Genomic DNA, 26,301 nt, shown 5'->3' with positions numbered 1-26,301 from the left:
CTGCGCGATGGGGCACGCCGAGGGCGCGTCCTCGATCTACGCGCTGCTCGAGCGCGTGCACGCCGACACGGCGGGGCAGGTCCCGGTCTCCGCCTTCGAGTGCCTGTGAACAGCGTCTCTTCACACCTCTGGGCTGTGAACCAGGTCCCGGTCTCCGCCTTCGAGTGCCTGTGAACAGCGTCTCTTCACACCTCTGGGCTGTGAACCAGGTCCCGGTCTCCGCTTTCGAGTGCCCCGACGTGCCAGCCTTCCTCTGCCAGGAAGTAGTCAAGCCTCAGCTGAACGGCCAGGTCTGCTCACCCACGGCACTGGGCCTTGCACTTTGAATGCCGCGGGGCGCCTGTCGTCTAGATAGACGTGGAGACGCGAGGGTCGCCCCCCCCCTTGCCCCACCACTTTGTGTGGTGTGTGGAGACGTGCACCCCATCCTCACCTTACCTTACCTCCCCTTACGGGAAGGTAGAGACCATCTGGATGTTGCTCCACGAAACCACGCGCCTCGACGGCGCCATGCTGCGAGCCATCGCGCTGTGCGCCGCCGCCGCCGCCGCCGCCGCCGCCCTGGCGCTGCTGCCGCGCCTTCTCGCCGCCCTGGCCCTGCTACGCGACCAGCTCGCCTCGCTCGACGCCGACGACGACATCGACAGCGTGCTCGAGAAGTTCCTGCGCTGGCGGCCGTTTGGCGCCGTCGACCGCGACGGCGACGGCGAGGCCGACGACCCGCGGTGAGGCTCTCCTGGCGAGTATGCATCTGTGAACAGCGTCTCTTCACACCTCTGGCTGTGAACCAGGTGGGCCCTCCTGGCCAAGGCCAACCGCGCCTACGCCGTGCACGTGCTGCCGCTCGTCGGCTGGGTCGCGCACCGAACGGCGCACGGCGCGACGGGGTGCGAGGGGAGGAGCTGCGCCGCCGCTCGGCGCAGGCGCACGCGCTCACGCCGCCTCGCTGCGAGCAGGTGCGTCGCGGCCGTGCTGTGCGGCGCCCTCTTTTGCGCCGCCACCCTCGCGCTCTTCCTGCTCGGGGTCGTCGGCGTCGTGGTGGCGTCGCGCTCTCGCCGGGCGCCGTCCCGTGGCGGCGGGGCCGAAACACCGCCGCGTCCAACCCCGTAGGTCTTCAGCCTTGGCCACCCCTCCCCTACCCCACCGGACCCGAACCCACCCTCCCCTACACCACGGGACCCGAACCCACTCTCCCCTACCCCACGGGACCCGAACCCGCCCTCCCCTACCCCACGGGACCCGAACCCACCCTCCCCTACACCCCCGTAGGTCTTCAGCCTGGCAAACTCGTCGGCGTGGTGCTCGGACCACTCGGTCCTGACCGCGTTGCCGGAGGGGGTGGTTGCGGCGCTGGCCTTCCTTGCCGCCCCCGGCCTCCTCTTCTGCAGCCCGCGCATGCCCCCCGCCGTCAAGCTGCCGCTGCTGCTCCACCTCGGCTGCACCTGCACCTCCCTCGGCTTGCGCAGCCTCACGCGAGATCTAGCCGAGATCTAGCCGAGATCTAGCCGTGAGATGGCGAGAGATAGTCGAGAGATAGCCGAGAACTAGCCGAGATCTAGCCGAGAGATGGCCGGGAGATGGCCGGGAGATGGCCGGGAGATGGCCGGGAGATGGCCGGGAGGTGGCCGGGAGATAGCCTCACGCGAGGCCGCGTCTCGATCTGCAGGCTGAGACACTGCGCCGCCTCTCCTTAGGCGAAGCCTCCTCTCCGACGGCCTCCCGTCTCTCGTCCTGATGCGGTACGCCGACCTCTGCTACGCCGGCTCCCTCGTCTCGATCTACTACCTCTCGCGCGCCGTCCGACTGCAGCCGGCATCGACATGCTCGGCAGAGCCCGCCAGCCGCGCCGCTGCGTCGGCCTCGCCCCGCCCGCCGCTGCCGACGCTTGCGGGGTCGCGCCCGGCGGAGGAGGGGGGGGGGGGGACACGCGCAGGGCCGGCAAGCGACTGCTTCGCGCGCGGCGCCTCGCTCCTCTCGCGGCTGCGCCGGTCGCTGCTCGACGCGCACCGCGCCGCCAACGGCCGCGTGGGCCGCTGCTGCGGGGCGGACGTGGTGCCGCTGTGGCTGCACGAGCTGCGGCACAGGCCCTCCCCTACCCCACGGTGCCCGAACCCACCCTCCCCTACCCCACGGTACCCGAACCCACCGGCTGCGGCACAGGCTCGGCATCGGGGGCCTGACGCTGACGCGCTTCGACGTCGCCCTCTTCCTCGCCCTCTACTCGCTCTCCTTTGCCTTCAACGTCCGCCCCCTCCCCAGCTCGCCTTTGGCCAGCTTGCGGAGCTGCAGCGGCGGTCTGCCTGCTTCTAGGACTGGATCATCGTCGTCCTCCTCTCCCTCGCCGCCCTCTACGCGCGGCTGCTGCTCCTGTTGGAGAGCGACCTGCTCTTGCGCTCTCGCAGCGTGGGCGACGCCAAGTGGGTGGACGTGGACACGTCCGCCGTCCCCGACGCACCGACCGCACCTTCCGCGGCGGCGGCGGCGGCGGCGGCGAGTGGCGGGGCCGCGGCGAGGGCGAAGGGCATGTACGTGGACGGCCTGCTCGACGCCGGCGCGTGGGCTCGAGACGTCAAGGCCAAGTTCGTGGGCGGCGGTGACGCCCTGACGGCTGCGCGCCGCTTTTGGTGGTCGTGCGTCTTCAGCGTCGCCGGCGTCGCCCTCACGACCGCTCTCGAGCCGGCGTGCAACGACATGCCGTGCATCCAGTGCCTGTGAACAGCGTCTCTTCACACCTCTGGGCTGTGAACCAGGCGTGCAACGACATGCCGTGCATCCAGCACGCATCCGCTTGCCCGCTGCCGTACCCGCTGACGCACCGATCGCTCGGCTACTCGCTCGACCTCGTCGCCCTCGCACTCCTTCTCCTCGGGGCCCTCGCCGTCCGCGACACCCTCGCCCCGCCGACGACGAGCCGCGCCCCGCCCGCAACCGCCATTTCGCGCGCTCCTGCCGTCCCCGCTGCCGGAACCGGAGCCGGAGCCGCTGAGCCGGGGCCGACTCGCGCGCGGTTTGTGTCGAGCGAGCTGCAGGCGCAGATCCTGGCGATCAAGACCTCGGCGCTGCGAGGGCCGCCGTCGCGGCCGCCGGCGATGCTGTGAGAACAGGTGCGACAAAACGAGCGCTCTTCCCCCTGCATGCGTACACTCAGTCTTCTAGAATGTAGAGAAACGAGTGCAGCCGACACAGCGCAAGCTGTGCGCGAGGTACCCGTATCGTACTGTATAAAATATTCTATGGGCTGCGGCGCGCGCGGCGCCGCGCGCCGGCGGGAGTCGGGGAGGGGGTTCGCCGTGGGTCAGGGTGCGTCGGGCGGGTCCAGCAGTGACCAGTGTGGCAGCCGCAATGCTCTGCGCGACGGACCGGCTGCGCTGAAGTGTGAAGAGGTGCAGTGTGAAGAGCTGTGAGAGGGGGCCAACGACCCGAGCACGTGGACGATCGTGCACTTACGGCTCTAAAAAGCACATCGCGCCTCTGTGAGTGGGCATTCATGGGGATCACAAACAATCAAACGGCAGCCTTTCGATCATCCTCCTGTCGGCGAGCAGACCCGAGGCTGAGAGCACGGTATTCCCGGGCCATGATGTCGGTTCCTCACCGGACTTTTTTGTAGGGGAGAGAATTAAGGAATCTTTCTGCTGTAACCGACACTGATATCGCTCTCCTTTACTCAGACCAGATGGTGAGTCTTAACTGTAAATAGTTAGAGGCTGCGCAGGCCGTCCCGTTTGCTGTTTGCATAAAAAACGCCTGTCTGTTGCGCTCAGCGGCGCTGCGCGCGCGCGCGCGCCGGGGCTGTCTCACTCACGTGCCGCAATATGTGTCACACACGGCGGCTTCTGCCACCTCTCGATTGGCTCTACTTTCTACGCACACCTACCGGGGAAGGGGCGCGTGGGAGCGGGGGCGGGGGCGGGGGCGGGGGCGGGGGTGGGGGCGGGGGCGCGCAGCGCGCGGCGCGCGCAACAGAGGGTAGGGTGGGGAAGACGGCGAGGAGGGGGCGGCGGCGGCGGCGGCGGCGGCAGCGCGCGCGCGGCGCGCGCGGCGGAGGGGCGGAGCAGCGACCGCGCGCGCGGTCGCATCCGAGCGCTCCGTGAGCGGTGAGGCGGCCGGGCGAGGGCGCGGCGGGTGACGGGTCAAGGGAGCAGCCCACACCCGGCGTCGCTTTTTGAGCGACGTCTGTGGCACGCCTGCGCAGGGGCCGCAGGGCGGTCAGTTGTGGGGCGAGGCGGTGCCGGCCGCGGGCCGGGTGCAAGGCGCCGGCCTCGGCGCCGCCTCGGCGCGCAGCACGGGCGCGGCTCGCCTCTGAGCGGGAGCCGAAGGTTTGGTGTGGTGGGAGGGCGGTGGGGGTGATTTTTTTTGCCGCAGAGGCCGTCCCTAGCTGTGAACAGCAAAACGGGACAGTATTACCGTCGGAAAGCTGTCAGAACGGCTGTCAGAACACTCACATACCCCCGCCCGCGCCGCCGCTGAGGCCGCGCTCGTGCACAAGGAAGTGATAGCTGAGGAGATTCTTCATTCAGCCAGCGCGCGCCAGTCCCGTGCCCAGTGTCGTGCGACCGCCTTTGTTGTAAAATTCTTCATTCATTTGCACTTGGATGAGCAGAAACCGATTCTTTCTATGTAATCATTGCCGTTGTATTTAACGGTATGATCACCGTTGTGATTCATCAACAGCTCCACGGTGTCGTCACCGTCGTGAAAATAAAAGTCTGTTGCCTTTCCGTCAGTCTTAACGCAGTCGACACGGAGCTTGTAGGTCCCAGACCATTTAGATAGCATGCAATGGTAATGCCCGCAATTTACTTCGCCGGCCCATGTCTTGCCGTCCAACTCCAACCTAGAGTTTGGAATCCAATACGCATTGCTGGATTTGCATCGAGCGTTCCCAAGCGGGGCGGCCGCAAAATTCATGTGACGCTCAGATGGCAGCGCAGTGCCGGCGCTCCCCGCCGGCGCATCGGGCGGGTCTTGGATGCGACCAGGAGTGTGGCGCTCATAGGCCGTCGGTAGCGCGACCGCACTGGCGAGGAGGGCGCCCCAGCAGGATAGGCTTGGCATGTGCGATCGCGACGCAGGGATCGAGCGCAAGGGGCCCCCGCCGCCGGCGGCTTAGTTTGGGTGACCAGAGCGCCCGTCAGTCGCGCGTTTTATGCAGAGCGCCCGTCGTCGCCGCGTTTAGTGGGGCGTTTAGATCACACGGATAAATAAAACGTCCTGGGCGTGCGGTTGCCGACTGCACTCCAATCCCTGTGTGGTGGCGGCGTGCCGTTCTCCCATCCCTCCCTTGGGTTGTCCGTTTTCTTATCTTTCTTTCTTTCTTTCTGCACTCCAAGTGCTCCAAGTGCCGCGTCTCCAAGTGCTCCACAAGTGCTCCAAGTGCTTAAAATCCCTGTGTATGGTGGCGGCGTGCCGTCCTCCCATCCCTCCCTTGGTCGTTAACTTGTTTTCTTTATCTTTCTTTCTTTCTTTCACTCGCACAAAATTCTTTCACTCCCCTCGCAACAGCACTGTGCACGTGACTGGCGCGCACTGGCACTAACACAGCACACGCAGGCGTACACGACGGGAGCCGGTTTTACCGCGAGATACGACCCCGAAATCTGTAATCTCTCGCTGGACTCTGCAACAGTGTGCAATCTTTACCGGTATGGGAGTTTTTGGCTAATCAAACCCAAGGCCTGCACTAATCAAAAAGTGGTACGGGATACCAGTTGCCTCACGGAAATCAAAGCGAGTCGGAGTGCCTTCTTGGTGGCAAAATCGGCAAAATCGGCAAAATACCGGGTATTTTGCGGGTATACCTGCAAAAACCCGGGTATACCCGGGTAATACCCGCACTTTTGCATGGTTTCGCCCCCGGGACCACACCGACAGCCGCTACAACTACTGAAAACCCCGCATACCACTTTCGCATACCACTATACCATACCACTCCAAAACTAATCAAAATATCGCCAAATACCAGTCTCATACCGGTAAAGATTGCACACTGCTCTGCAATATTATAAGGAATATTTTTTCGGTGCTTCTGCTTGGGCGGGGACGCCTCCGAGCTGGCCGTCCCTCGGCCTCGCCCCACGCCCGGCTCCGCAGCCCCACAAAACCAACCTGGCCAACCGCATGACACCTTAACACCACAGCCACACATAGTATAGACCTCGCCAAAATGCGCCTGCGGGCGGATCCTCACAGATCACAGATCACCTCTTGCGAGGCCAGGGGCGCCGACAGCGTTCGCGCATGGCGGGCGTTGGTAGCACGCATCGCCGCGCTCTCTCGGCGCGACCCCCGACACCGCAATGATCTCCCCGCGACCCCTCCAGACGGCCAACCGGCCAGCCTCTCACCGTCTCGCTGCGTGCGGCGCGGGCCAGGAGGAGAGGTCCGATTCTGTCGGCAATCATTTGCCACTATACTTCACCCTTCGAGCCTTGGCCTTGCTGCATGGCATCGGATTCCAAATGCGGCCGACGTGTGGCCCTATCATCCGGGACACGCTCAACCACATCATCGGTTGGTTGCCTCAAAGTGCTTCTCCGAACTGGCCGCCCGAGGCCCTGCCATGTGTAACACTCAAGTGTGTCAAGTCTCAAGACGTGGGAGGCGATGCCGATGGCGGCACTGCACCTGCGGTGGCGTCACACACACACACACACACTGGCGAAGAAAACGATGGGGCATCACGGCGTCTGAGCTCGGCGCGCACCCGGCATACATGATACCGCTGGTGCTTGGGGTGCTCGCCGCGCCCCCGGGGCACCGCTCTGACAGCGCTCAACAGCCGCAGCAAATCTGGTCAAGGATTCCGGGCCAGCTCCCAGTTGCTCCGACCGACAGCGAGATTTACACGTCGAGCGCCTTTGAGCGAGCGTGGACGGGTGGCGCGGTCGCCAAACAGGTCGCCGGCCGAAGAGTTTCAATAGGGGTCCGATCTTGGACTTAGGACTTAAGCTTGCTTACTGCGACTAGGCCGGCGGCCCTGGGCTGTGCAAGCTGGCGTGGTCGCAGCGAGCTAACGCAGCGGAGTGGGCGGCGTGGGTCGCGAACGCAACACACCCACGCGGACAAAGCGTGCTGCGACCTCCGCCCAACATCGCTCGTCACCTCTCCAGGTTCAGGGCCCGCCGACGCTCCGGGCTAATCGAACCGTTGACCGGTATGGCCAGACACCCGCTTGCGTTTCAAAGTGTGTGCAAGAGCTCGTTGCCACTCTCAAGGGCCGAGACGGCGGAGCTTCAGTCGTTGGGTGGAGGGCTCGTGCATCCGGCTCCACCCAACAAGGCATTGTTCAACATCGACTACATCCTGCTCGAGAACCAGTGCGACAAGGCTGACAAGGCCGACAAGCCAAAGCGGGGCCGAAACAAGTTCTTCGATCTCGGGTGCACGACATACGGCGACTGGGACGGCGATCCGAGCCGACCTCTGGAGGCATCGGGGAGCGGCCCGTCCATCCCGCTCTTCTTCTCCTGGTATCGCGAGAACTGCGTGGAGTTCGACGACATATACGCATGGGAGGGGGCTTATCACCGTCCGGCGGCCTGGTGGCGTCACGTCCCGCCGTTCCTCCGGCCAAGGCGCGCCCTCGCTGCCTCTTCCCGGCAACACTTCCTGCCTCCGAATCGAATCCTCACAACATCCTCTCACATCCTCACCTGCGCGTGTGCCCAGGATCCGATTCTACAACCACTACATCGAAGAGGCCGACTTGAACACGAGCCAGTTTGGGCCGGCCGGTGCAGCGCCGGACACTAGCTTCCTAAAGGTCTTGCCGCACGCAGCGACCAAGGAAGATTTTGTGTCGGTCAAGCTCGACATCGACGGAGGCCCTGAGCTGGAGATCGCCTACGGCATCGCCAGTCGCCCAGAGCTGGCCGAGCTTGTGGACGAGTTCTTCTTTGAATATCACTTTCAATTCGACGGGAATAATTTTGGCTGGAAAGCGGAGTCAGTCGCGCACGCGGCTGTTGACGAGGCGATCAAGCTCATGCATCACCTCCGGTCGCTTGGAATCAGGAGCCACTTCTGGATCTAGGAGGGGAGGGGGGGGGGGGGGGGCACTCGGGCTGCGCGCGCGCGCACACACACACACCGCTCACCCACGCCCGTCCTCTCTGTGAGAATTCGGGTCTCGCCTCGATCTTGCTGAGAGACTCGACGAGTGGGTTAAGGAGGTTAAGGAGGTTTGTTGACCCCGGCACAAATAGAAGGAACCTGCAAATGTCGCATGATCATCACGCATTTTTGCACCCATGGTTGGCCGTTATTTGCCGCCGTTTGGCGTCGCGAGATCCGAGCCGCAGCCGAGCGCTATTCGGTTGTGCACACTCAATCAAGGGGGGTGTTGGCAAGCACCAAGCAGCGGCTCAAAGACGCAGAAGTACACGTATGACCTCGATGATGCCGTCATCCACTTTCGCTGTGGGGACCTTATGGAAATGGATGCGTCACGGGGCCCGCTACTTCTGGGTTTGTGCCATTGAGTGTGCTTCTTCGCTATCTGCGCCCTATTGTTGTTCAGTCCGAAGATATCTATGCACATGCTGTTGTAGGTTGTAAAATTCTTTTCTCGAGGGGCTTGTATTCGTAGAATTCTTTTCTCGAAACACTCGTGAGACGCCTTCTCGGGGCCTTCTCGGGCCTTGCGCGTCTCTCTCACAACGCGGTCGGCTACCTCAACCTGCGCCTGCCTTGCGTCCATGGCGGAGACGAGCAGCAGCCCGACGGCCTCCACCAAGGGCCAAATCTTCCTCCATTCCGCCAGGGCTCGGGCTCGTTTTCTCGGACGGAGCACTGCCGACGTCAAGGCGAGAGCGCAAGCGCACGAGAGGCGTGGTTAGGGGTCCGATCTTGGAATAAGGTTGCGTACTGCTAGGCGATCAAGCGCACCCGTCAGGGCATCGCAAAGGGGCTCGAGGCGCCCTCGCCGCGTACCCGTCGCCTCAGCCACACCACCTCCGCCCCACCGCCGCCCTTCGCCGTCGTGAGAGTTCACGAAGAGTCGATCACTCCTCCCAGGTGCAAGGCATCATCTCTGCTCTCATGCTCTCCGTCGCCGGAAGTGGGTTCTTCGCGGAGCCGGACCTGAACGGGGGTTTCTGCAAGACGGTGGCGACTATCAGTTTCTGCTTCTCCCTCTTCTCCTTCATCTCGGCGGCAATCATGTCGGGCGCCTTTCTGATTCCAATCCTCGATGATGAGCTGCACCCGCGGGATACGGTGCATGCCTTCGGCCGCCTCTTCATCCTGCCGCAGGTCTACTTCTGCAGCGGTTACGTTAGCTTGGTCGTCGGGGCGACGGCTTACTTCCTTGCGATGAGCATCGGCACGATGCACACCGGAGGCTCTCAGACTTTGTCGAGCGCCGCGCGGATGCTGCGCCCGTAAGCAATACCACATATAGACCACGTCTGTAGGCTGCTTGGCCGTGTGCGTCGCCCTCTTCATGTTACCGACCTTCTTCGTCCTCTTCAACATCCCCAGCATCTCCAGGCCGCATCACCCGATCGCACGCGAGGGCGAGTTCAAGACCCTCGGCGAGCTGGAACGTGCCTCGTCACAATCGCCACGATCCTCGCTCGACCAAGCAAGCTACAGCTCTAGCAAGTCCCTGCTGAACGGCTGGAGGTCGGCCACCGTTACGACCCTCTGACTCGCGTATCTCCGTCCATTTGTACGCGCTCCGCATCACGACACACCATGGTGGAGATGTGGAGGGGGGATGCGGCCGCTGATGGTGATGCGGCCCGCTGCTGGATGTTTTTCACTAGACGACCCCAGTTTTTGTTTCCGCATGTGAGGGGTTCGTGTGTGCATGCTGCGTTTTGTTCGGTGTTTGATTGTGTTTCATTTTGCGCTGGTGTCCTGGTGTCCCTTGTCCGGCGGGGGGGGGGGGGGGGCACGTGCGGAGCTGCGCCTGCGGGCGTTGTTTTGTGTGCAAATTTCGATAGCGTGGGTAACAGCGACTCTGACCCAACACTAATCTCCGTGTTCGCGCATGTCAGAGCCTCGTGCAGCCCTCAGACATCGTCCGCGTCTCGCGCTTGGGTCCGTCTGCCCCCCGCCGCTCCCGGACGTCCGCGCCTGTGCGTCTCCCTCACGCCTCAGACATGCGTGCTGTGCCTTCCTCCCTAGCGCCCGCCCCCAGCCAAGCCCTGCCTCACAGCTGCTCGGACAGCTGCAGCTCGGCTGGGGTTGGCTGGTTGCGCAGCTCCTCATTCTCGTAGCCCAAAGCGTCGAGCTTTTTTTGGCGGGCAAGCTGTGAAGGTAGTCTCCCATCCCCAGGGCCTCCAGGGCTCGCACCTCAACCTCTCACAGACCAGCGCACAGCGCCATAGGACGTATTCTAAGGCTGTGGAGCGCCACGACGTATTTTCTTCTCAATAGGCTGTGAAACGACCGGAACGTAACAAACGCGCGTTGGATTGCCTGCGCGCGCGCGAGGGCGCTACGAGCCACAGAGGCGAGCGCGGTGCGCAATGGAGCGACGAGACAGCGGCGACTTTTCGGACGAGGACGGGTCGGGAACGTTCAACGAGCGGCGGGCTGTGGACGACGACGACTTTGACGACTTTGACGGCGACCATGTGGGTCACGGCGGCGATGGCGTCATTCAGAACCAGCCGTTTGATGAGGCGCGCCGGCATAGGAGCGCCATCCCTTCAAGCGCATGAGCTCATATCTCTCTTTTGCGCATCAAGGCGGTCGATCTCTCCGACAACGGGTCGGAGCACCCATCGCCTGTGGCTGGCGCGGGCGCAGCGCGGCCTCGAGCGAGTGGCAGCGGCAGCTGTGCGCCCACCTCTGCGATGATGCAGTCCTCGGGAACCATCTCCAACCGCCCGCACGACGAGGAGTACGACGTGGAGTCGGAAGCGAGCGTCGACGACCCCGAATCGGCACGCCGACGATGCCGCATTGAGCACGCGATGGAGCCACACGTCGCCTCACGCAAGCACGGGAGAGTGGCTCTGCGGCCCGCCGTCAGGAGTGGTGTCCCCGCGTCGAGTAGGTGCGCGACGACAGGCCTCCGTCATGGGCGGCGCAGCAGCAGCGAGCGGAGGCACCGCGGTATGAGCGGCGACCCGAGGCACCCACCCTCGCGACGGTGGAGCAGCCAGAGATTGGCGAGATGGCCTCCTCGCCGGGGGGCGGGTTGAGCTCGGCCGTGCACCGAGACTTTGCCGCGGGCACGTCGGCTGCGGAGCACGCGGGTATGTTTGAGGAGGGCATGTACGACCCGGCAGAGTACGCCGACCTCGACGTCTCCCAGGAGATAGCGGAAATGTTCGGGTACATTACGAGGTACAAGCCGCACCAGATCGAGCTCGAGACAAAGATGCGCCCCTTCATCACCGACTACATCCCCGCAGTGGGCGAGATCGACCCCTTCGTCAAGGTCCCTCGGCCTGACAACAAGCCCGACACCCTCGGGCTCACGGTGCTCGACGAGCCGGCGCCGACGCAGAGCGACCCGACGGTGCTCACGCTGCAGCTGCGAGCGACGACAAAGTCGTCCGGCGTGCAACCGATGCTGGTACGCTCGATCGAGCACGCCGACAAGAACGCGCGGCAGATCAACTCGTGGGTCGCGAGCATCAACGATTTGCATCGCCACAAGCCCGCGCCCTCGGTCCGCTACTCAAAGCCGATGCCGGACATCGAGTCGCTCATGCAGATCTGGCCGGCCAAGTTCGAGGAGCTTCTCGAGACGGCGCGGCTGCCGGACGCGGAGCTGTCGCTCGAGCTCGCCGACTTGGTTCGAGCTATGTGCGCTATCCTCGACATCCCGGTGTACTCCTCGCTGACGGAGTCGCTGCACGTGCTCTTCACGCTCTACTCGGAATTCAAGGCGAACGTGCACTTCCAGAATCAGCTCGAGGGCTTGCCCGACGACGGGGCGGACGGCGGCGTTTGGGGTCCAATGTGATTCGCTACTCAGCACGTTTGCGCATGTGTTGTCCTCCTTGGTAGTTATTTTAGGAGCTGGTTCAGAAAAGGCACGCGCGTTCTGACTTCTGTGTGTCCAAATTCGTCGTTTTGGTGGACGTGCCCCACGTCTGGCCCACGACCCCGTCGTCACGAGCGGACCATGTCGACGTCCTGCCGCGCGCGTCCGTGGCTGCTTTAGTACGTATACATATGATTATGAATCATGAAAGAAGCATATCGAGCAATACACACATGCATGCGCCGAAAAATACAGACAGCTACGTCCTGACATGTGACAAGAGTCACACTGGCAGACACACGAAGCCGGGACAGGTAACTAAAGCCCCTCATCCAATGATAAAAACTGAACCGCGCACACTCAGGGTCTCAGGTCGAGCCAAACTCCTTGAGCCACTCCTCGAACCGGCCGAGGTCGCTCTCGCTCACCGTCTTGTTGATGCGCAGCAGCGACTGCTCGATGTCGTCCTGGCAGAGCGGCGTGTCTGTGTCCTCGCGCTTGAGCCTGCGGATCTCGTCGTGCCGCAGCCCCTTGATGGCGCGCCGCATCGGCATCATCGCCGCCTCGCGGCAGAGGTTCGTCACCTGTCGAGCGAGCAGGGGGTGGCGCACGGGCGAGGCACTCGCGCCAACGCGCGCTCGCGGCAGAGGCCGTCGGCGGGGCGAGATGGAGCCGAGATGGAGCCGAGATGTAGCCGAGATGCAGCCGAGATGCAGCCGGCTCACGTCGGCGGGCGAGAAGCCGGCGAGTCGCTCGGCCAGCGCGTCGAGGCAAACTGAGGCGTCGAGCTGCACGTCCTTGAGGTTGATGCCTACCCAGTCAAGACGCGGAGCGGCGGTGCCGCGTCGAGCCAGCACCTGCCTGACTGCGTTGCCCTCACAGCGACGCGCCGAGGAGCGTGCGGATGTCGGCTGGCTCGGGGAGCGGGATGTAGATGCGCTTCTCGAGCCGCCGCCGCAACGCCTCGTCGAGGTCCCGCGCCGAGATAGAGCCGAGATACAGCCGAGATACAACCGAAGTACAGCCGAGGTACAGCCGAGATACAGGCGAGGTGCAGCCGAGATACAGCCGAGGTACAGCCGAGATACGCGCCTCGTCGAGGTCCCACGGGAAGTTGGAGGCGGCGAGCACCTGAGAGGTTCCACGCAAGTTCCGAGAAGCTTCCCAGCAAGTTCCGAGAAGGGTGCCGCAGCGAGCACCATCACATTCTTGCACTCGCCGTCCTCGGCGCCGCCGCCGCCCACGCCGTCCATCTGGACGCGCAGAGGGCCAGCATCAGACTCCGGTGATCTGAATCATCCGCGTGATCTGCCGAGATGTGCCGAGGTGTGCCGAGATGTGCCGAGGTGTGCCGAGGTGTGCCGAGGTGTGCCGAGGTGTGCCGAGGTCTGCCGAGCCCAGCGCCTGCACGAGCAGCTCCGACTTGACGCGGCGCGACGCCTCGTGCTCGCCTGGCGGACATGTCTCGGACACGTCGTGGACGTGCCCCGGACGCGCCCTGGCGGCGCGCCGCCGTGCTCGCCCGTCGAGCCCCGCTGCGAGGCGAGCGAGTCGACCTCGTCGATGAAGATGGTGGACGGTGCGTAGAAGCGCGCCTGGGCGGAGGGGCAGGCCGCCGTGAGGCGAGGGGAAGACAGGCGAGGAAGCGAGCAGAAAGGCTCCGGTCCCTCCTCCACCTCTTCGTTACCTCGGCTCGATCTCGGCTCCATCTCGGCTCCATCTCGCCATCTCGAAGAGGAGCCGCACCATCCGCTCCGCGTCGCCGCGGTACTTGGAGCCGAGTGTGGAGGATGTGACCGAGAAGAAGGTGGTGCCGCACTCGGTCGCCAGCGCCTGGAGGAGCTCGCCAGCTCATTGGCCGACGGGGGGAGAGGGCAGCGGTGCCGCGCTCGGCTTCGCCAGCGCCTTAGCGAGCAGCGTCTTGCCGGTCCCTCACTTGGCTATCAACTAACTCCTTATTGGTGCAATTGGCCGCGAGCGCCTTTGCGAGCAGCGTCTTGCCGGTGCCGGGAGGGCCAAACATGAGCACGCCTGTTCACACCCACAGCCGTGAGGAGACGCCGTTCACGGCCGAGGCGTCGGGGAGGGCGGGCGATGGAGAAGGCCCTTCCACGGCCTCCGTATGCCCTGGAAGTAGTCCGGCATCAGCTGAGGCAGCACCACCGCCTCCTCGAGCACGCGCTTCGCCTAGCCAACTCGTCGGCCGGTCCACCGAGAGCGGCCTCACCACTCAAGCCTAGTGACTTGCACGCTCTTCGCCTCCTCGAGGCCGGCGATGTCGCCTAACCAACTCACCAGCAGTCACGCACACGGCTCGTCAGCGCCTCGCCTCCTCGAGGCCGCGATGTCGCCCCAGTGCACGGACGGCCTCCGCTCGAGGATGTCGCGCTCGATCATGCTCGCCAGCTCCGCGTCCGCCGCACAAACCTCATCCACAAACCGCCGCGCCCCTCTCCCCCCGCCTCTCTCCGCCTTTGGACGCGGAGGCACGGGAGGCTTGCGCTCGCCGCGCCGCCGGCCTCCCGCTGGCGGAGCATCGGCGGCGGCCGCCGCGCCGTAGCCCGCCGCCGCCGCCCGAGCGCCACGCGCTGCGCCGGGCCCGTGCTGTGGCGCCGCCGCCGCCGCCGCCGCCGCCGCCGCCGCCTGCTGCGGATCGCGCCTCGCCCAGTCGGGCGGCGCGGCGCGGCGCGGCGGAGGAGGGTACCGCTCCGGAGGAGGCTTTGGCGGCGACCACACGTCCGGGTCACGCTGCTGCGCCGCGCCGCTCGGGCCGCCGACGACCGAGACGGGGTCCGGCCGGAGCAACAGCTGCGACGGCGGCGGCGCCGCGGCCGTCGGAGGCGGGACCGCCTTGCTGCCGGCGCGGAGCTTTGAGAGCTCGGCCACGATCTCCTTGACAATCTGGAACTCGCCCGAGAGGTCCTCCTTCGCCCGCAGCCACTTTGCACGCAGCGCCGGGTCGTCGAGAGTCCGCAGGTAGCGCTGCACCTGCGAGATGGCGCCGTCAAAGTGTACGAGCGACGCCTCGTAGTTGCCCAGAAGCGCGCTCTCGCGCGAGACTTGCAGCTGGTGCTCCAAGCCGACGAGGTGCTGCGGCGCCCCGGCCATCTCTCAACCGAATTCTCGGGTGGCGGCGGGAGCACCAGCGGCGAACAGGCGAGCGCCGAGCGACCCCAGAGCGCGGCCGTTGGAGAAAAGAATTCTTCTCGTCCGGCTAGGATTGCGCAACTATAAATCCCTGTGTGGTGGCGGCGTGCCGTTCTCCCATCCCTCCCATGGGTTGTGTGTTTTCTTTCTTTCTTTCTTTTCGCAACTATGTACAGGAGCGAGTTCGCGCTGCGCTAGGCTCAGTACTCGAGTACGGCGAGTTCGCGCTCTGCACCGCTACTCCGCTAGCGGCAGGCTCTCTTGCGGAGAATTTATCTCTCGGCTGCGTTGGCTCGCCAAAGTCTTTGTTCTCGATGGCGCTGGGTCCGCTGACTGGGGCGGGCGTGGGTGTGCGTGTTTTGTAGAGAAGCAAAAACGCACGTCGTCCGGGTTCTGTCGTGTGCGTCGAGCGTGCGGGCGGAGAGCGAGAGGCGAGGCTGAGCCTGTGGCGAGAGCTAAGACAGAGCAGTGCGAGAGTTACACACGACACACACGACACGACAGGGACACAGACACAAACACAGACACACACTGCGCTCCCCTCAGCGGGTAGGGAGACGCGAACCCGACGGAGTCCGGTGGGGGGGGCCCACGCAGCCAGCCCCTGCGTTGCAAAGGTTGGTGCTGAGCCGCCGCTGCCGCTCGCTCTCAAAAAGCGTCGCGCTGCTGCCCGTTCCCGGAGCGAGTTTGGTGGCCAGGGCCTTGCCTGAAGGGGGGCGGGGCAAGGGGGGAGAAGATGAGGACGTCACCGAGCGGGGGCTGCGGGAAGGTGGTGGGCGGGGCGTGGATGCACCTTAAACGGGCGAGTAGCGGGAAGACCGTCGATACTCCGGCGGAAGAGTGCTCCCCCGCCGCCCCCTGGGTCACCCCGAGTGACCTCGCAGCCCACGCCGTGAGGCGCTGCTGTCAGGGGAATGTTGGGGGCGCGCAAAGCCGCTCGGAAGAGACGGCCAGGAGCCAAGGAGCGGCCGGAGCGCGGCGAAAGACCGAGGGGAAGTGGCCGCCGCATACAGCCTCCGGCGGGCCTCCGGCGGACGCCTGCGGCGTGGCGCTGCGCGCGACCGGCCCCTTCTCGGTGCGCTGCAGGACGCCCTCGCTCAAACGCGCACCTGCCGGGTCGGGGCGGTCACGGGACCGGCTGAAATTGCGGCCGCAGCTGCTTGGGGGGGTGATGATGGCGGGCTTGAACGGCTTCTCGCGAGCAGGCGCCTTGCGCGCCCGTGATGTACCCGTTAGGAAGATGTGGCCAGCGCGTGGGAAGGCAGCCCCCGTGGGAACGCCACCCCCCATTAGAGGGGCACGCCACCTGGCCCACCCCCGCTCCTAATTGCGCACGGGAGCGGTGCACCGGAGCGGTGCGCAGTTTCATATGAACTGCACCGCTCCGAGTCGGGGGTGGTGCGGGAGTGGTGCAGTCCGGCGCACCTCCGCCGCGCCGAGCGTGGAGCCCTCCGCCGAGCCGCAGGCTCGCGCCGACGCGCCAGCGGCATCGTACGGGATGACGGTCGCCTCGCCACATGTCGATCTCCGCGCACGCGGCGCGCTCGATCTCCGCGGTCGGCTGCCGCAAAAGCGGCTGGCTCACGACAGCGTTTTGCCGGTTGTCGCATGTCGGGTGGGAGAGTACATGTCGTCTGGTGTGTGACCTAGTTTTGATCGCGGCAATAAAGCGGTCTCTCCGGTCTCGGAGCGGTGCAGTTCATATGAAAACCGGGCGGGGGTGTGCATTTCATATGAGGAGGCGTGCGCTGTCATATGAGGGGGCGTGCATGGGGGCGTGCCCCCGGAGCACCGCCCCCGATCGGGAGTGGTGCAGTTCATAGGCGGGGGTGGTGCACGGGGGCGTGCCCCCGGAGCACCGGTTGCACCGCCCCCGATCGGGAGTGGTGCAGTTCATAGGCGGGGGTGGTGCACGGGGGCGTGCCCCCGGAGCACCGCTCCGGTGTCGGGAGCGGGCCGGGCGGGCTTTCCCACGGGGGCTGCCTTCCCACGAGCCGGCCACATCTTCCTAGTGCAAGAAATCAAAGTGCAGAGAGGTTCTTTGGGCCCGCGGGTCCATGCCCAGGCAGATCGGCGTTTTACCCCCAAGAAGAGCTTGAAAAAGAAAACGCGGCATCACGCCGATGGCCTCGCACCGCATCGGCGCCCGCGTCTCGGGCCTCTCGCCAGAGCAGCTGTGCGCCATCATCGAGGCGCAGGCGGGCGCGAGCGCCGCCGCAATGCGCGTGGCGGAGGCTCACGCCGCACGGCTCGTGGAGCAGCCCGAGTGGGTGCTCTCTGAGGTCCTCCTCTCGCCGGACCTCGCCCCGCACATCCTCGCCCAGCTGCCGACCAAGGAGCACGCCATCAAGGGCACGTGCCGCGCGTGGCGCCGCGGCTGGAAGGAGACGCTGAAGACGCGCGAGAGGCCGCGCCTGACCGTGGTCGGCGGCCACGACAACGATGAACGCCTCCTCAGCTCGCTGGAGCGGTACGACCCGTCAACGAACGAGTGGGAGGAGGAGGCTACGGTGCCGATGCCTTCGGCACGCACGTATGTCTGCACGGCGGTGCTCGATGGCAAGCTGTATGCGGCGGGCGGCGCTTCCAACCTGGTGGAGCGTTACGACCTGGCTGCGAAATCGTGGGAGGAGGTGGCGCCGATGGCAGAGGCGCGGTTTGCTCCCGCCGTCGCGGTGCTCGACGGCAAGCTTTACGCTGTGGGAGGCTTCAACGGCGACGCTGATGACCTAAGCTCGGTCGAGCGGTACGATCCCGCGACGAACGCGTGGGAGGCGGTGGCGGCGATGGCGGCGGCGCGGAGCGACCATGGTGTGGCGGCGCTCGACGGCAAGCTGTATGCTGTGGGAGGCCGCACCGACGAAGACGGCTTCCTCAGCTCAGTCGAGCGGTACGACCCCGCGACGAACGCGTGGGAGGCGGTGGCGTCGATGGCGACAGCGCGGGACTCTCACGTCCTGGCGGTGCTCGACGGCAAGCTGTACGCTGTGGGCGGGCGTGGCGACGGCGGCGTCCTCAGCTCGGTGGAGCGGTACGACCCGGCGTTGGATGCGTGGGAGGCGGTGGCGCCGATGGCGGAGGCGCGGGAGGCTCATGGCGTGGCGGCGCTCGACGGCAAGCTCTATGTCGTAGGCGGATTGGGTACCGGCCACAACCCTGGCGGGATCCTCAGCTCGGTGGAGCGGTACGACCCGGCATTGGGCGCGTGGGAGGCGGTGGCTCCGATGGCAGCGGCGCGGATGAAGGCTTTCGCTGTCGCTTGATTAGTGTGTGGACTAGGGTCTAGGCTCTAGGGAGACACACACCACACACGCGGACACGGCCGGCTCACACGCGCGGCGTGGGGGGTGGGGCCGTGGGCGCGCCTAGGGGCGCAGCGAGATCCATATCCGTTATAAACGCCGCCGTTATACCCCCACCGGGCTTGAAAAAGAAGCCGCGGCGCCTCGGCCGGGAGGCGGGCTCCGGAGTTGTTCGTAATTGGTAAAGAAGAGCCTGAAAAGAATTCTTAAGATACAAGCCTCTCTCACAGCACACTGGCACGACAAGGGCGCGGACTGGCGCGGACTGGCACACACACCGGCTCACCACCGGAGCCGCCTAAGCGACTCCGTTAAGAACGGCAATGCATTCCGCACCGTGCACAATGCCGCTCTCCCCGCACGCTAGCTCGTTCACCGTCTGCCACGTACGCCTCCGCCCGCCGCAGCTCTCGCTCTCTGCCCACTGTCTCCGCTCCCTCCCGCTTGAGCCGCCGTCGCGGCCCTCCCCCCCGAGACGCGTTCTCCCTTTCGGCGGCAGGACACACGCCCCGCAAACGGTGGGTGATCAATGAGGTCACATGGACCACCAAGAACTGGCACGGGCTGCAGATGCAGCGCTTGTCTGTCGTCCTCCACACCGCCGTGGCGTGGCAGACGGTGAACGAGCTAGCGTGCGGGGACAGCGGCATTGTGCACGGTGCTAAGTGCATTGCCGTTCTTAACGGAGTCGCTTAGGCGGCTCCGGTGGTGTGCCGGTGATAGTACTAGCACGCGCCAGTTCGCACCTGTGTCGAGCCTGTGTGCTGTGAGAGAGAGTTCTCTTGTTTAAATTCTCTTTGTGGATGAGGCAGTTTAGTAGTTCACCACAGGCCGTCGCCCCTCAGGCGATGGACATCCCCGACGAGCTGCGTGGCGGCGCGCGGCTGCTGTGTGCCGCGCCACGCACCCCATGGGTTGGTCCCTCTCTGAATCTCTCGGCCGGTGTCGTCTTCCCCCACATTTCGTGTTCCTTTTCCTGGCTCACAGATCCGTAAGACTAGCGTGCACATACACGTTTTCAGCCTTTTCAGAGAGTCTCTCATCAGAACATGACGACCACAGACTGACTACTAGTCTAAGAAGCACAGATGTGGATGGTGAGACTTGGCGCGATGCAGTGTGCCGTTATAAGTGGGTGTGAAGATGGCGGCTAGCCCGCAGTTGCAGCGCCCGGCAGCCCCCTCTCCAGGACGGCAAGCACCATCTTTCCGAAGACGCCGACGTATGCACCGTAGTAGAGCAAGGCTACGAGCTTCGCAAGTGGCTCCGGGAGGCTTCCCTTTGATGCCTGCGACGACGCAGGCTTGCGGCCTTCGAACTCTGCTCTCGTGGCCGCCCCAGATCGCAGCCGACGCAGGCCGCCGTTGCCCCCCTTTGCGAGAGCGAGCTTATTTGAGTACCGCGTGCCTCCGTATGGCGGACCTCGGCGATTTTGCGCCAGCTTGGGCAGCGACTGCTTCCGAGGCTGGCGGCCGCGCCACTGGCCTGCCATGGCAGGGGTTGAAAGGACTCGCGCTGCGTCGAGCTTCACTACGACAGGCTGAGCGTGGAGCGGCGGCCTCACGAGCGTGAGCGCTGATAGTGCGAGAAACCACATGTACATGCGCTCGACCTCGAGCCGCGCTGGCCTCAATCAAGGGCCAAGAGAGTAGCAAAAGAATTCTCACATATAAGCCTCTCTTTGTGTCTGTGTGTCGCTCGTGCGTGTCGTCATCATCTGTCTAGCGTCCACCCATACCGCGTTGGGTCCAGTCCGAGCCTGGCTGTTCTTCACCTTTCTACCTACCTCTCTCACAGCACACTGGCACGACAAGGGCGCGGACTGGCGCGGACTGAGTAGCAAAAGAATTCTATTCTCTTTCACGCCTCGCTCACAGCAGACTGGCAAAAGAATTCTACGCTTCCTGTTCGTGTCGCGATGCGCTCCCCGCTCCCCTTCCCCTGTGTCCCTGATCGTCCTTACAAGATCCTGCTCGTGCAGGTGGGGACCCTGTCCTTCTCCCACCCCTCGTTTGGCGTGCCCGTTTTATTTATTTATTTATGGCAGCAGCTCGGGATGTCCGTTTTATTTATTTATTTATTAGCAGACTGGCACGGACTAGCACCACAAAAGGCAAACAACAACAACAGTGTTAGATTTGTTTGGTATTGCTAAAAATCTTGGTCCTTGGATCTCAAAAGGCACAGCAGACAACGGCCCCTTAGCAAAAGAATTCATCCCAAATCGACTCTTACACCTGGTGCGTGCCTTGGGCTGTAGCACCCTCTCTTTTCCTCTCTATTTTCCCGGGAAAACTCCGTGGAAATCGTCAAATTTTGGGCTCTGAGCCGAGTCTGAGGCTGGTTTGGGCCCAAAATCAGCCAAATTTTCTTCCAAATCGTCAAAATGCCGGGAATTTTGCGGAGAACCCGTGTACCGCCTCCTCCTGCTGCTCGTCATCCTCCGCCTCGAGGGCGTCCGCCAGCGCGCTGCGCCGCACACCCCGGCGCACAGGAGGCGGCGCCGGCCGCACCTCGGCCGCCTCGGCGGCGCCCGCGGCACGGGCACCCTGCTCGCCGTCCGCGCGGTCCATCGCCGCATCCCCATCCCCGTCTGCGGCAGCGCCGCCTGCGCCCGCGCCGGCCTGCTCTGGGACGGCGCGCCACCGCTCGTCGTCCAGCATGTGCCACCACCGCCGATCCGTAGCCGCCGTACTCGACCTCGTGCACGATCCGTCCGTCCCCGTCCTCCTCCCGCGCCATGACGGTCGCAGGGTACCACCGCTCGCTGTCGCAGAAGATCTCGAGGCGCGATCCGGTGGACAGGACAGTGTGGCCGTCGAGCGCCGCCCTGGCATCCTCGCGCTTTCGCTTCCGCCCTTCGCCTTCGTCTCCTTGCTGCGCAGCAGGGTGTAGTTCGCGCCCACCTCCCCCACGCTGTCCAGCACGTGGACGGCGCTCGCCATCTCGACCGCGTCGTCCTCCGGCGGAAGCTCCGCGTCGCCCGCGGCCGCTTCCCGAGCGCGCTCGTCGCGCATCCGCTCGTGGTGGGCCTGCCGACGCGCCACGCCGGCGCCCGTGTGCCTCGCCGCCGCGTCCGGCGCCGGCATCGATGCTGTCCGCACGAGCGTGACTCGCCACTCAACGACCTCCACGACCTCCACGACCGCCGAAAAGTTCTCCCACTCACTCTGCCCCAAACCGAGTCCTCTCTACAGTTACATACATATCTACACATACATTCACACATATGAGCTTTAAAAAAATATCGCATTCGTATTTTCGTTCCGCTTCTCCCTCGGGCTGTTCCATCTCCTCATATCCTTCCCACCTGGGCGGAGGGCGACTGCAACGATCGCCTGCGCGAACGGGAGAGTGAGCCAGCACGCGCCAGCGACGACCCAGTCGAAAGCGCAATTATCGGCGGACGCTTTTGCGTCCGACTGCCAGGTGAGGATGGCGAGGCTCACATTCACGGAAGCGAGCGCCTGCTCCACGAGACGTTCGGCGGCGGCTTCTCGCCCACCGCCGTTCTCAAGCTGCGCCGCCTCGCGCGCAAAGTCGCGCGCGGCAGCGTCGACCGCACGGCCTACTCGCCCAAGTACTCGCTTTCTTTTATGTCCCACCATGCAGAGCGCATCTCTCTCTCTGTTGTGCGAGGCGTGAACCGCGCCATTCGCTCTCACCTGGCAACCCTGTCTGCACGTCTCGCGCGCGCGTGAACAGGGCCGCCCTCGGCAAGGAGGGGGCAGCGCCGCGGCTCAAGGAGCTCCTTCTCCACTACAACCAGATTGGTGAGGAGGGCTGCAAAACGCTGGCCGCCGCCCTCGAGCAGGGAGCGGCCCCGAGCTTGAAGGCGCGCACTTGCCCCCCCTCGTCACACGCCCCACCTACAAATACTGAACCTCCTCTCGCTTCTGCGCAGAAGCTCGAGCTGCTCAGCAAGCAGCCCGAGCTGGTGGCTGTGTGCGAGGAGCGCGGCATCAGGCTCTTATTCTGAGTTTGCCAGTTTCTGAGACGTGCATCTGGGCGCGCCCGAGCTCTCGGTCATCAACGTCAAAATCTCGAGGATTCATGAGGCGCCACACAAATCACAATTACGTAAAGCACTGGCGATGCCGGAACGGGTTGAACGCTACCATACGCACTACGGAGACCTGTGTCCCTGTGTGTTTCGACTGTGTGTTCAGATCTATTGCAGAACACAAGTTAAAGAAACGCTCTTCTAACAACGAAGGGGCGCAGAGCTACTCTCAAAGATCCACAAACCGCCAGTTTGGCCCACCGTGCAGCGAGAGCCGCAGGACCGACGTCTGGCCGCTCGGCCGCCACGCGACAGTGCAGAGCCCCGGCTCCGCCACCGCCGTGACGCGGGCCGTGGCCCAAGTCCGCCCGCCCTCGGCCGCCCGATGCTGCACCTCGATGAGCGCGCCCGCGACGAGGCGGACGCGCAGCGAGGGCGAACCTGCCGCCGACCGGAGCCCGCCCCCGACGAGCACCTCGCCCCGCTCGGCCGCGTCGCCGCCGCCGCCGCCGCCGCCGCTCGCGGATGCCGCCCCGACCCTCGCCCCCGCCGCGTCCGGCACTGCTCCCTGCCCCGGGCCCGCCGGCTCGAGCAGCGAGAGGACACAGCGCCGTCCCACCGCCTCCACCCGCCGCGGCGCGAGGTTGGTGGCGGCGAGAGTGGCGGGCTCGAGCGGCTCGGCGGTGACGAGGCAGAAGGTGGCGCCGGGCAGCGAGCTGGCGAGCGGGGCGAGGAGGGAGGAGAGGTACTCGGCGTGCGGCAGCCGCGTGTTGCGGCCCCACGGCAGGTTGGACACGACCTAGAAGGCTCAGGGACGGCTCAGAGAGAGAGAGAGCTCCCCGGCGTGAGTCAGCCCCACGGAAGCGTGGACGCGACCAGAGCAACGCCGCGCACCGCCTCGCGCGGCAGCGGGTTGCGGCAGTCGTGCTCGAGCACGGAGGAGCCGCCGCTCCCGCCGCCGCCGCTCCCGCCGCCGCCGCCGCCGCCGCCGCTCCCGCCGCTGCCGCCGCCGCCGCATCCGCCGCCACCACCACCGGAGCCGTTTGAGCCATCCAGAAGCGCGTCGACCGCTGCCATGTTCGCCGTCGCGCCCTCCACCGCGGTCGGGTTCCTGTCGAGGCCGACCGCGCGCAAGCCGGCGAGCCGCGCGGCAAAGAGGATGCCGCCCGAGCCGCAGCAGGGGTCGAGCAGCGCCCCATTGTCGCCCGCCGCCCGGTGCGCCGCGGCGAGAGAGACGGCGAGGCGGGCGAGGCGGAGGTCGGTGGCGGAGCAGAAGGAGTACGGGCGAAGCCTCCACGCCTCTTCCGCCTCGCTGCGCTGGCGCGAGACGGTGACGTCGAGAGCCAGGTACCACAGCCGCGGAGTGCGGACGAGGAGGAGCAGCGGCGATGGACCTTGCAGCGCCGGCTCGCCCGGCAGAGCACGCGCGGCGGTGCAGAGGATGTCGGACGCCTCGGCCGCCATCTCCGACCGCGGACCACCGGCGAGCGGCGCTGCTCTGCCGCCGTCGCGGGCGAGGAAGCGGAGCCGCCACCGCGCTGGGATTTGCTGCGAGGAGGAGGCAGCTGAGCGCAGCAGCCGCTCGAGGCTTGCGGCCCTCGCTACAGGCCGGAGCAGCCTGCACGCGCCTTCGGGCAGGTGGCTTCTCTCGCCACGCAGGAGCCACAGACCCGGAGCGAGAGGTCGGAAGCCGCCCGACTCGAGGTCCCAGCTCTCGAGCGGCGTGAAGCGGGAAGGCTCGCTCGCCACAGCGAGCGTGCTCGGAAGCCTCATTCCTGCGGCACGACACTCTCGAGGTCTCTTGGAGCTGAGCCCCAACTCATCGAATCGAAAAAGGAAAAACTCCTAGAGCCACGCCCACGCCAAAGCTGTGCGGAGTAGGCCGCTGAGATTTAAATACAACTGCAGTGTTTGTCGGCAGCAGCCAGCTCGTTGCGCCGCTTCTTAGAGAGAGATTTTTAGTTGTTGTCTTCTTATGGTCTGCCGCCGCTGCGCGGTCGGCGCACCGAGGGCGGGAGACATGCTTCGCGCCACAGGTGACCTGGGTGGGGGACCGATTCTCGGCAAGTTTGGCAGGACGGGCACTGTGAAGGATCGATTGCTGTACAACGAGGGAGGGACCGATTCCGTGAGGGCTGGGTATCGATTAGGCCGCTTCAGGCCGGATCTATTGCTGTTTACCTCATCTTAAAATAAGTACCCGACGGTACAGCCGTCTGAACCACAGCGTGTCCCGACTCGACCGCCGGCGTCCCGGTCCGGGGGTGTTTCTCTTCTTATCCGTTACCATGTAGAGCAAGGTCGAGGGCGGGCCCTTTCGGGCTCGGGCCGCCCTCTCGCCCGCACCTCTGCGGGGCTTGCACGTGGTAGCGGCGGCTCAAGATCCCAGCGATCTCGAGTTCTTCACGCTATCCACTGCGCCGCGGCTTCGCCGCGCCCATCCAAGCCCAGGGCTTGGTTTGCTGATAACCGCATCTCGCTCTGCGCATCTCTGAGGCTACCCGCGCGCCGACTGCTACGCGCGCGGCGAGAGGCGCACCCCATCGGGGACAGGATTGAGGCCCCTGTACAAGCTCGGCAACGCTGCCGTCGTTGCCCTCCCGAGCCCTCAACACGATGCCGCACATTGCGCAACCCGTTCTGCGCACATGCCGCAGGGAGGAGTTTTCACTCTCCCGTCCGAGTTTCTCCTTCCTGCAGGGCGAGAGACATCAGCCTCTCTACTTCCAGGAGAACATCTACGCCACACGCTATCCCGACGGTCCACAACCCACACTCTCGCTGCAGTCGATCCAGCCCTCGCACTCCCCACTGGAGATCTAGCCGAGGCCCCGGCGGACAGGATTGGAGCCCCTGTGCTGCGTCTGTGGTGATATGTGGGGGACACTTTCTCCTCCCTATTCATGTCAGTCACTCGACTGCGTCGAGGGGGGGGACGTCTGAACCACAGCGTGTCCCGACTCGACCGCCGGCGTCCCGGTCCGGGGGTGTTTCTCTTCTTATCCGTTACCATGTAGAGCAAGGTCGAGGGCGGGCCCTTTCGGGCTCGGGCCGCCCTCTCGCCCGCACCTCTGCGGGGCTTGCACGACAGCCGTCAAAAAAAGAAAAACGGCTCCCGAGATCAGCCCAGAGCGATGAGCTCATCAAAAGTGGGGGGCTCACAGACGAAGAGCGTCGATTGCTCCTGGCCGGCGCGAGAGTCTTCTCGTGTGTTGGCGCGCGCCAGACTCCCGACGACCCTCATCCCTCGGCCACACACCACGCGCGGCCTCCGCTGCAGCCGCCTGCGCGTCGCCCGGACCGCGCCTCGCCTCCTCGCCCGCACTCCGCGCTGCTCACGGCCGCAACGCGCCGACGGGGCCCCTCTGCCAGAGCAGTCCGCCTGCGGAGCGGCGGCCGCCGCGGAGCGTGCGCGGCGACGCGCGAGCCGCGGCCCCGCCACCCCCACGCTGTTTTTCCACCTCCTCGCTCTCCCATCTCTTCACGCGCGGCCGCCGCGCCCGATCGCGCACCCCCCCGCACCGCCTTCCCTCCCCCCCTCCTCGGCGCGTCGCGTCACCTGCGGGTCGGTCGTCGGTAGGCCGCGCCCCTCGACCGTGGGCGGCCCGGCGTGGCGCAATGGAGCCCACCGCAGTCCCGCAGCTTCCGCCGCTCAACTCTCTGCCGGCGACGCTCGAGCAGGCGCTGCAGCCGAGTTCCGAGAGCCGTATCATCACGGAGCCGCACGAGCCGTTCCGGATCGTGCACGTGAACGACGTGTGGTGCCGCGTGTGCGGCTTCGACGCCGAGGAGGCCCTCGGCCAGACGTGCCGCATACTGCAGGGCCTCGGAACGTGCAAGGCGACGCTCGGCATGCTGCGGCAGGCGCGCGGCGCAAGAGAGGGGGGAGAGGGAGAGGG

At 65.3% G+C, this 26,301-nt stretch overlaps 7 protein-coding genes across 7 annotated transcripts; 3 read left to right on the top strand and 4 right to left on the bottom strand.

The window, feature by feature from the left end:
- Window positions 1-7: 7 nt before the first annotated feature.
- Window positions 8-3,098, top strand: EMIHUDRAFT_451182 (hypothetical protein; the record flags this gene model as incomplete). Its single annotated transcript, XM_005771982.1, has 9 exons — window positions 8-79; window positions 210-290; window positions 613-725; window positions 792-887; window positions 957-1,064; window positions 1,695-2,060; window positions 2,161-2,242; window positions 2,311-2,421; window positions 2,751-3,098. The coding sequence occupies 9 exons, from the start codon at window positions 8-10 to the stop codon at window positions 3,096-3,098; spliced, it is 1,377 nt and encodes a 458-aa protein (XP_005772039.1).
- A 5,547-nt stretch (window positions 3,099-8,645) lies between these two features.
- EMIHUDRAFT_436104 (hypothetical protein) lies at window positions 8,646-9,957 on the top strand. Its single transcript, XM_005771981.1, has 4 exons — window positions 8,646-8,807; window positions 8,876-8,917; window positions 9,019-9,343; window positions 9,417-9,957. The coding sequence occupies exons 1-4, from the start codon at window positions 8,700-8,702 to the stop codon at window positions 9,650-9,652; spliced, it is 711 nt and encodes a 236-aa protein (XP_005772038.1). The 5' UTR covers window positions 8,646-8,699; the 3' UTR covers window positions 9,653-9,957.
- Window positions 9,958-11,230: 1,273 nt separating this feature from the next.
- EMIHUDRAFT_65638 (hypothetical protein) lies at window positions 11,231-11,929 on the top strand (the record flags this gene model as incomplete). The annotated part of the gene is made up of 1 exon (XM_005771980.1): window positions 11,231-11,929. One exon carries the CDS (start codon window positions 11,231-11,233, stop codon window positions 11,927-11,929), a length of 699 nt encoding a protein of 232 aa, XP_005772037.1.
- A 220-nt stretch (window positions 11,930-12,149) lies between these two features.
- On the bottom strand, window positions 12,150-13,973 carry EMIHUDRAFT_451179 (hypothetical protein; the record flags this gene model as incomplete). Its single annotated transcript, XM_005771979.1, has 6 exons — window positions 12,150-12,182; window positions 12,225-12,480; window positions 13,150-13,240; window positions 13,433-13,545; window positions 13,676-13,783; window positions 13,887-13,973. 5 exons carry the CDS (start codon window positions 13,971-13,973, stop codon window positions 12,319-12,321), a joined length of 561 nt encoding a protein of 186 aa, XP_005772036.1. The 3' UTR covers window positions 12,150-12,182; window positions 12,225-12,318.
- Window positions 13,974-14,014: 41 nt separating this feature from the next.
- EMIHUDRAFT_464053 (hypothetical protein) lies at window positions 14,015-15,120 on the bottom strand (the record flags this gene model as incomplete). The annotated part of the gene is made up of 3 exons (XM_005771978.1): window positions 14,374-15,120; window positions 14,195-14,232; window positions 14,015-14,137 (listed from the first exon to the last, which is right to left on the bottom strand). Exons 1-3 carry the CDS (start codon window positions 15,056-15,058, stop codon window positions 14,015-14,017), a joined length of 846 nt encoding a protein of 281 aa, XP_005772035.1. The 5' UTR covers window positions 15,059-15,120.
- A 4,429-nt stretch (window positions 15,121-19,549) lies between these two features.
- On the bottom strand, window positions 19,550-19,891 carry EMIHUDRAFT_209236 (hypothetical protein; the record flags this gene model as incomplete). Its single annotated transcript, XM_005771977.1, has 1 exon — window positions 19,550-19,891. The coding sequence occupies one exon, from the start codon at window positions 19,889-19,891 to the stop codon at window positions 19,550-19,552; it is 342 nt and encodes a 113-aa protein (XP_005772034.1).
- Window positions 19,892-20,780: 889 nt separating this feature from the next.
- On the bottom strand, window positions 20,781-24,175 carry EMIHUDRAFT_102241 (hypothetical protein; the record flags this gene model as incomplete). The annotated part of the gene is made up of 5 exons (XM_005771976.1): window positions 20,781-21,023; window positions 21,070-21,276; window positions 21,306-21,590; window positions 22,797-23,201; window positions 23,297-24,175. The coding sequence occupies 5 exons, from the start codon at window positions 24,173-24,175 to the stop codon at window positions 20,781-20,783; spliced, it is 2,019 nt and encodes a 672-aa protein (XP_005772033.1).
- Between the last annotated feature and the right edge of the window lie 2,126 nt (window positions 24,176-26,301).

The sequence above is a fragment of the Emiliania huxleyi genome (genome assembly GCF_000372725.1).
Source record: "Emiliania huxleyi CCMP1516 unplaced genomic scaffold EMIHUscaffold_37, whole genome shotgun sequence".
Taxonomy (NCBI): domain Eukaryota; phylum Haptophyta; order Isochrysidales; family Noelaerhabdaceae; genus Emiliania; species Emiliania huxleyi.
The sequence above is the reverse complement of the archived record's forward strand: the minus strand, read 5'-3'. Positions and strand labels throughout refer to the sequence as shown.

What these genes read in the sequence shown, in the direction of transcription:
- EMIHUDRAFT_436104 (XM_005771981.1), top strand. Translation starts at nt 8,700, where the DNA reads ATGGCGGAGACGAGCAGCAGCCCGACGGCCTCCACCAAGGGCCAAATC. An exon ending in GGAGCACTGCCGACGTCAAG is followed by an intron (nt 8,808 to 8,875) that starts GCGAGAGCGCAA and finishes GCGTACTGCTAG; the next exon opens with GCGATCAAGCGCACCCGTCA. An exon ending in GCATCGCAAAGGGGCTCGAG is followed by an intron (nt 8,918 to 9,018) that starts GCGCCCTCGCCG and finishes CACTCCTCCCAG; the next exon opens with GTGCAAGGCATCATCTCTGC.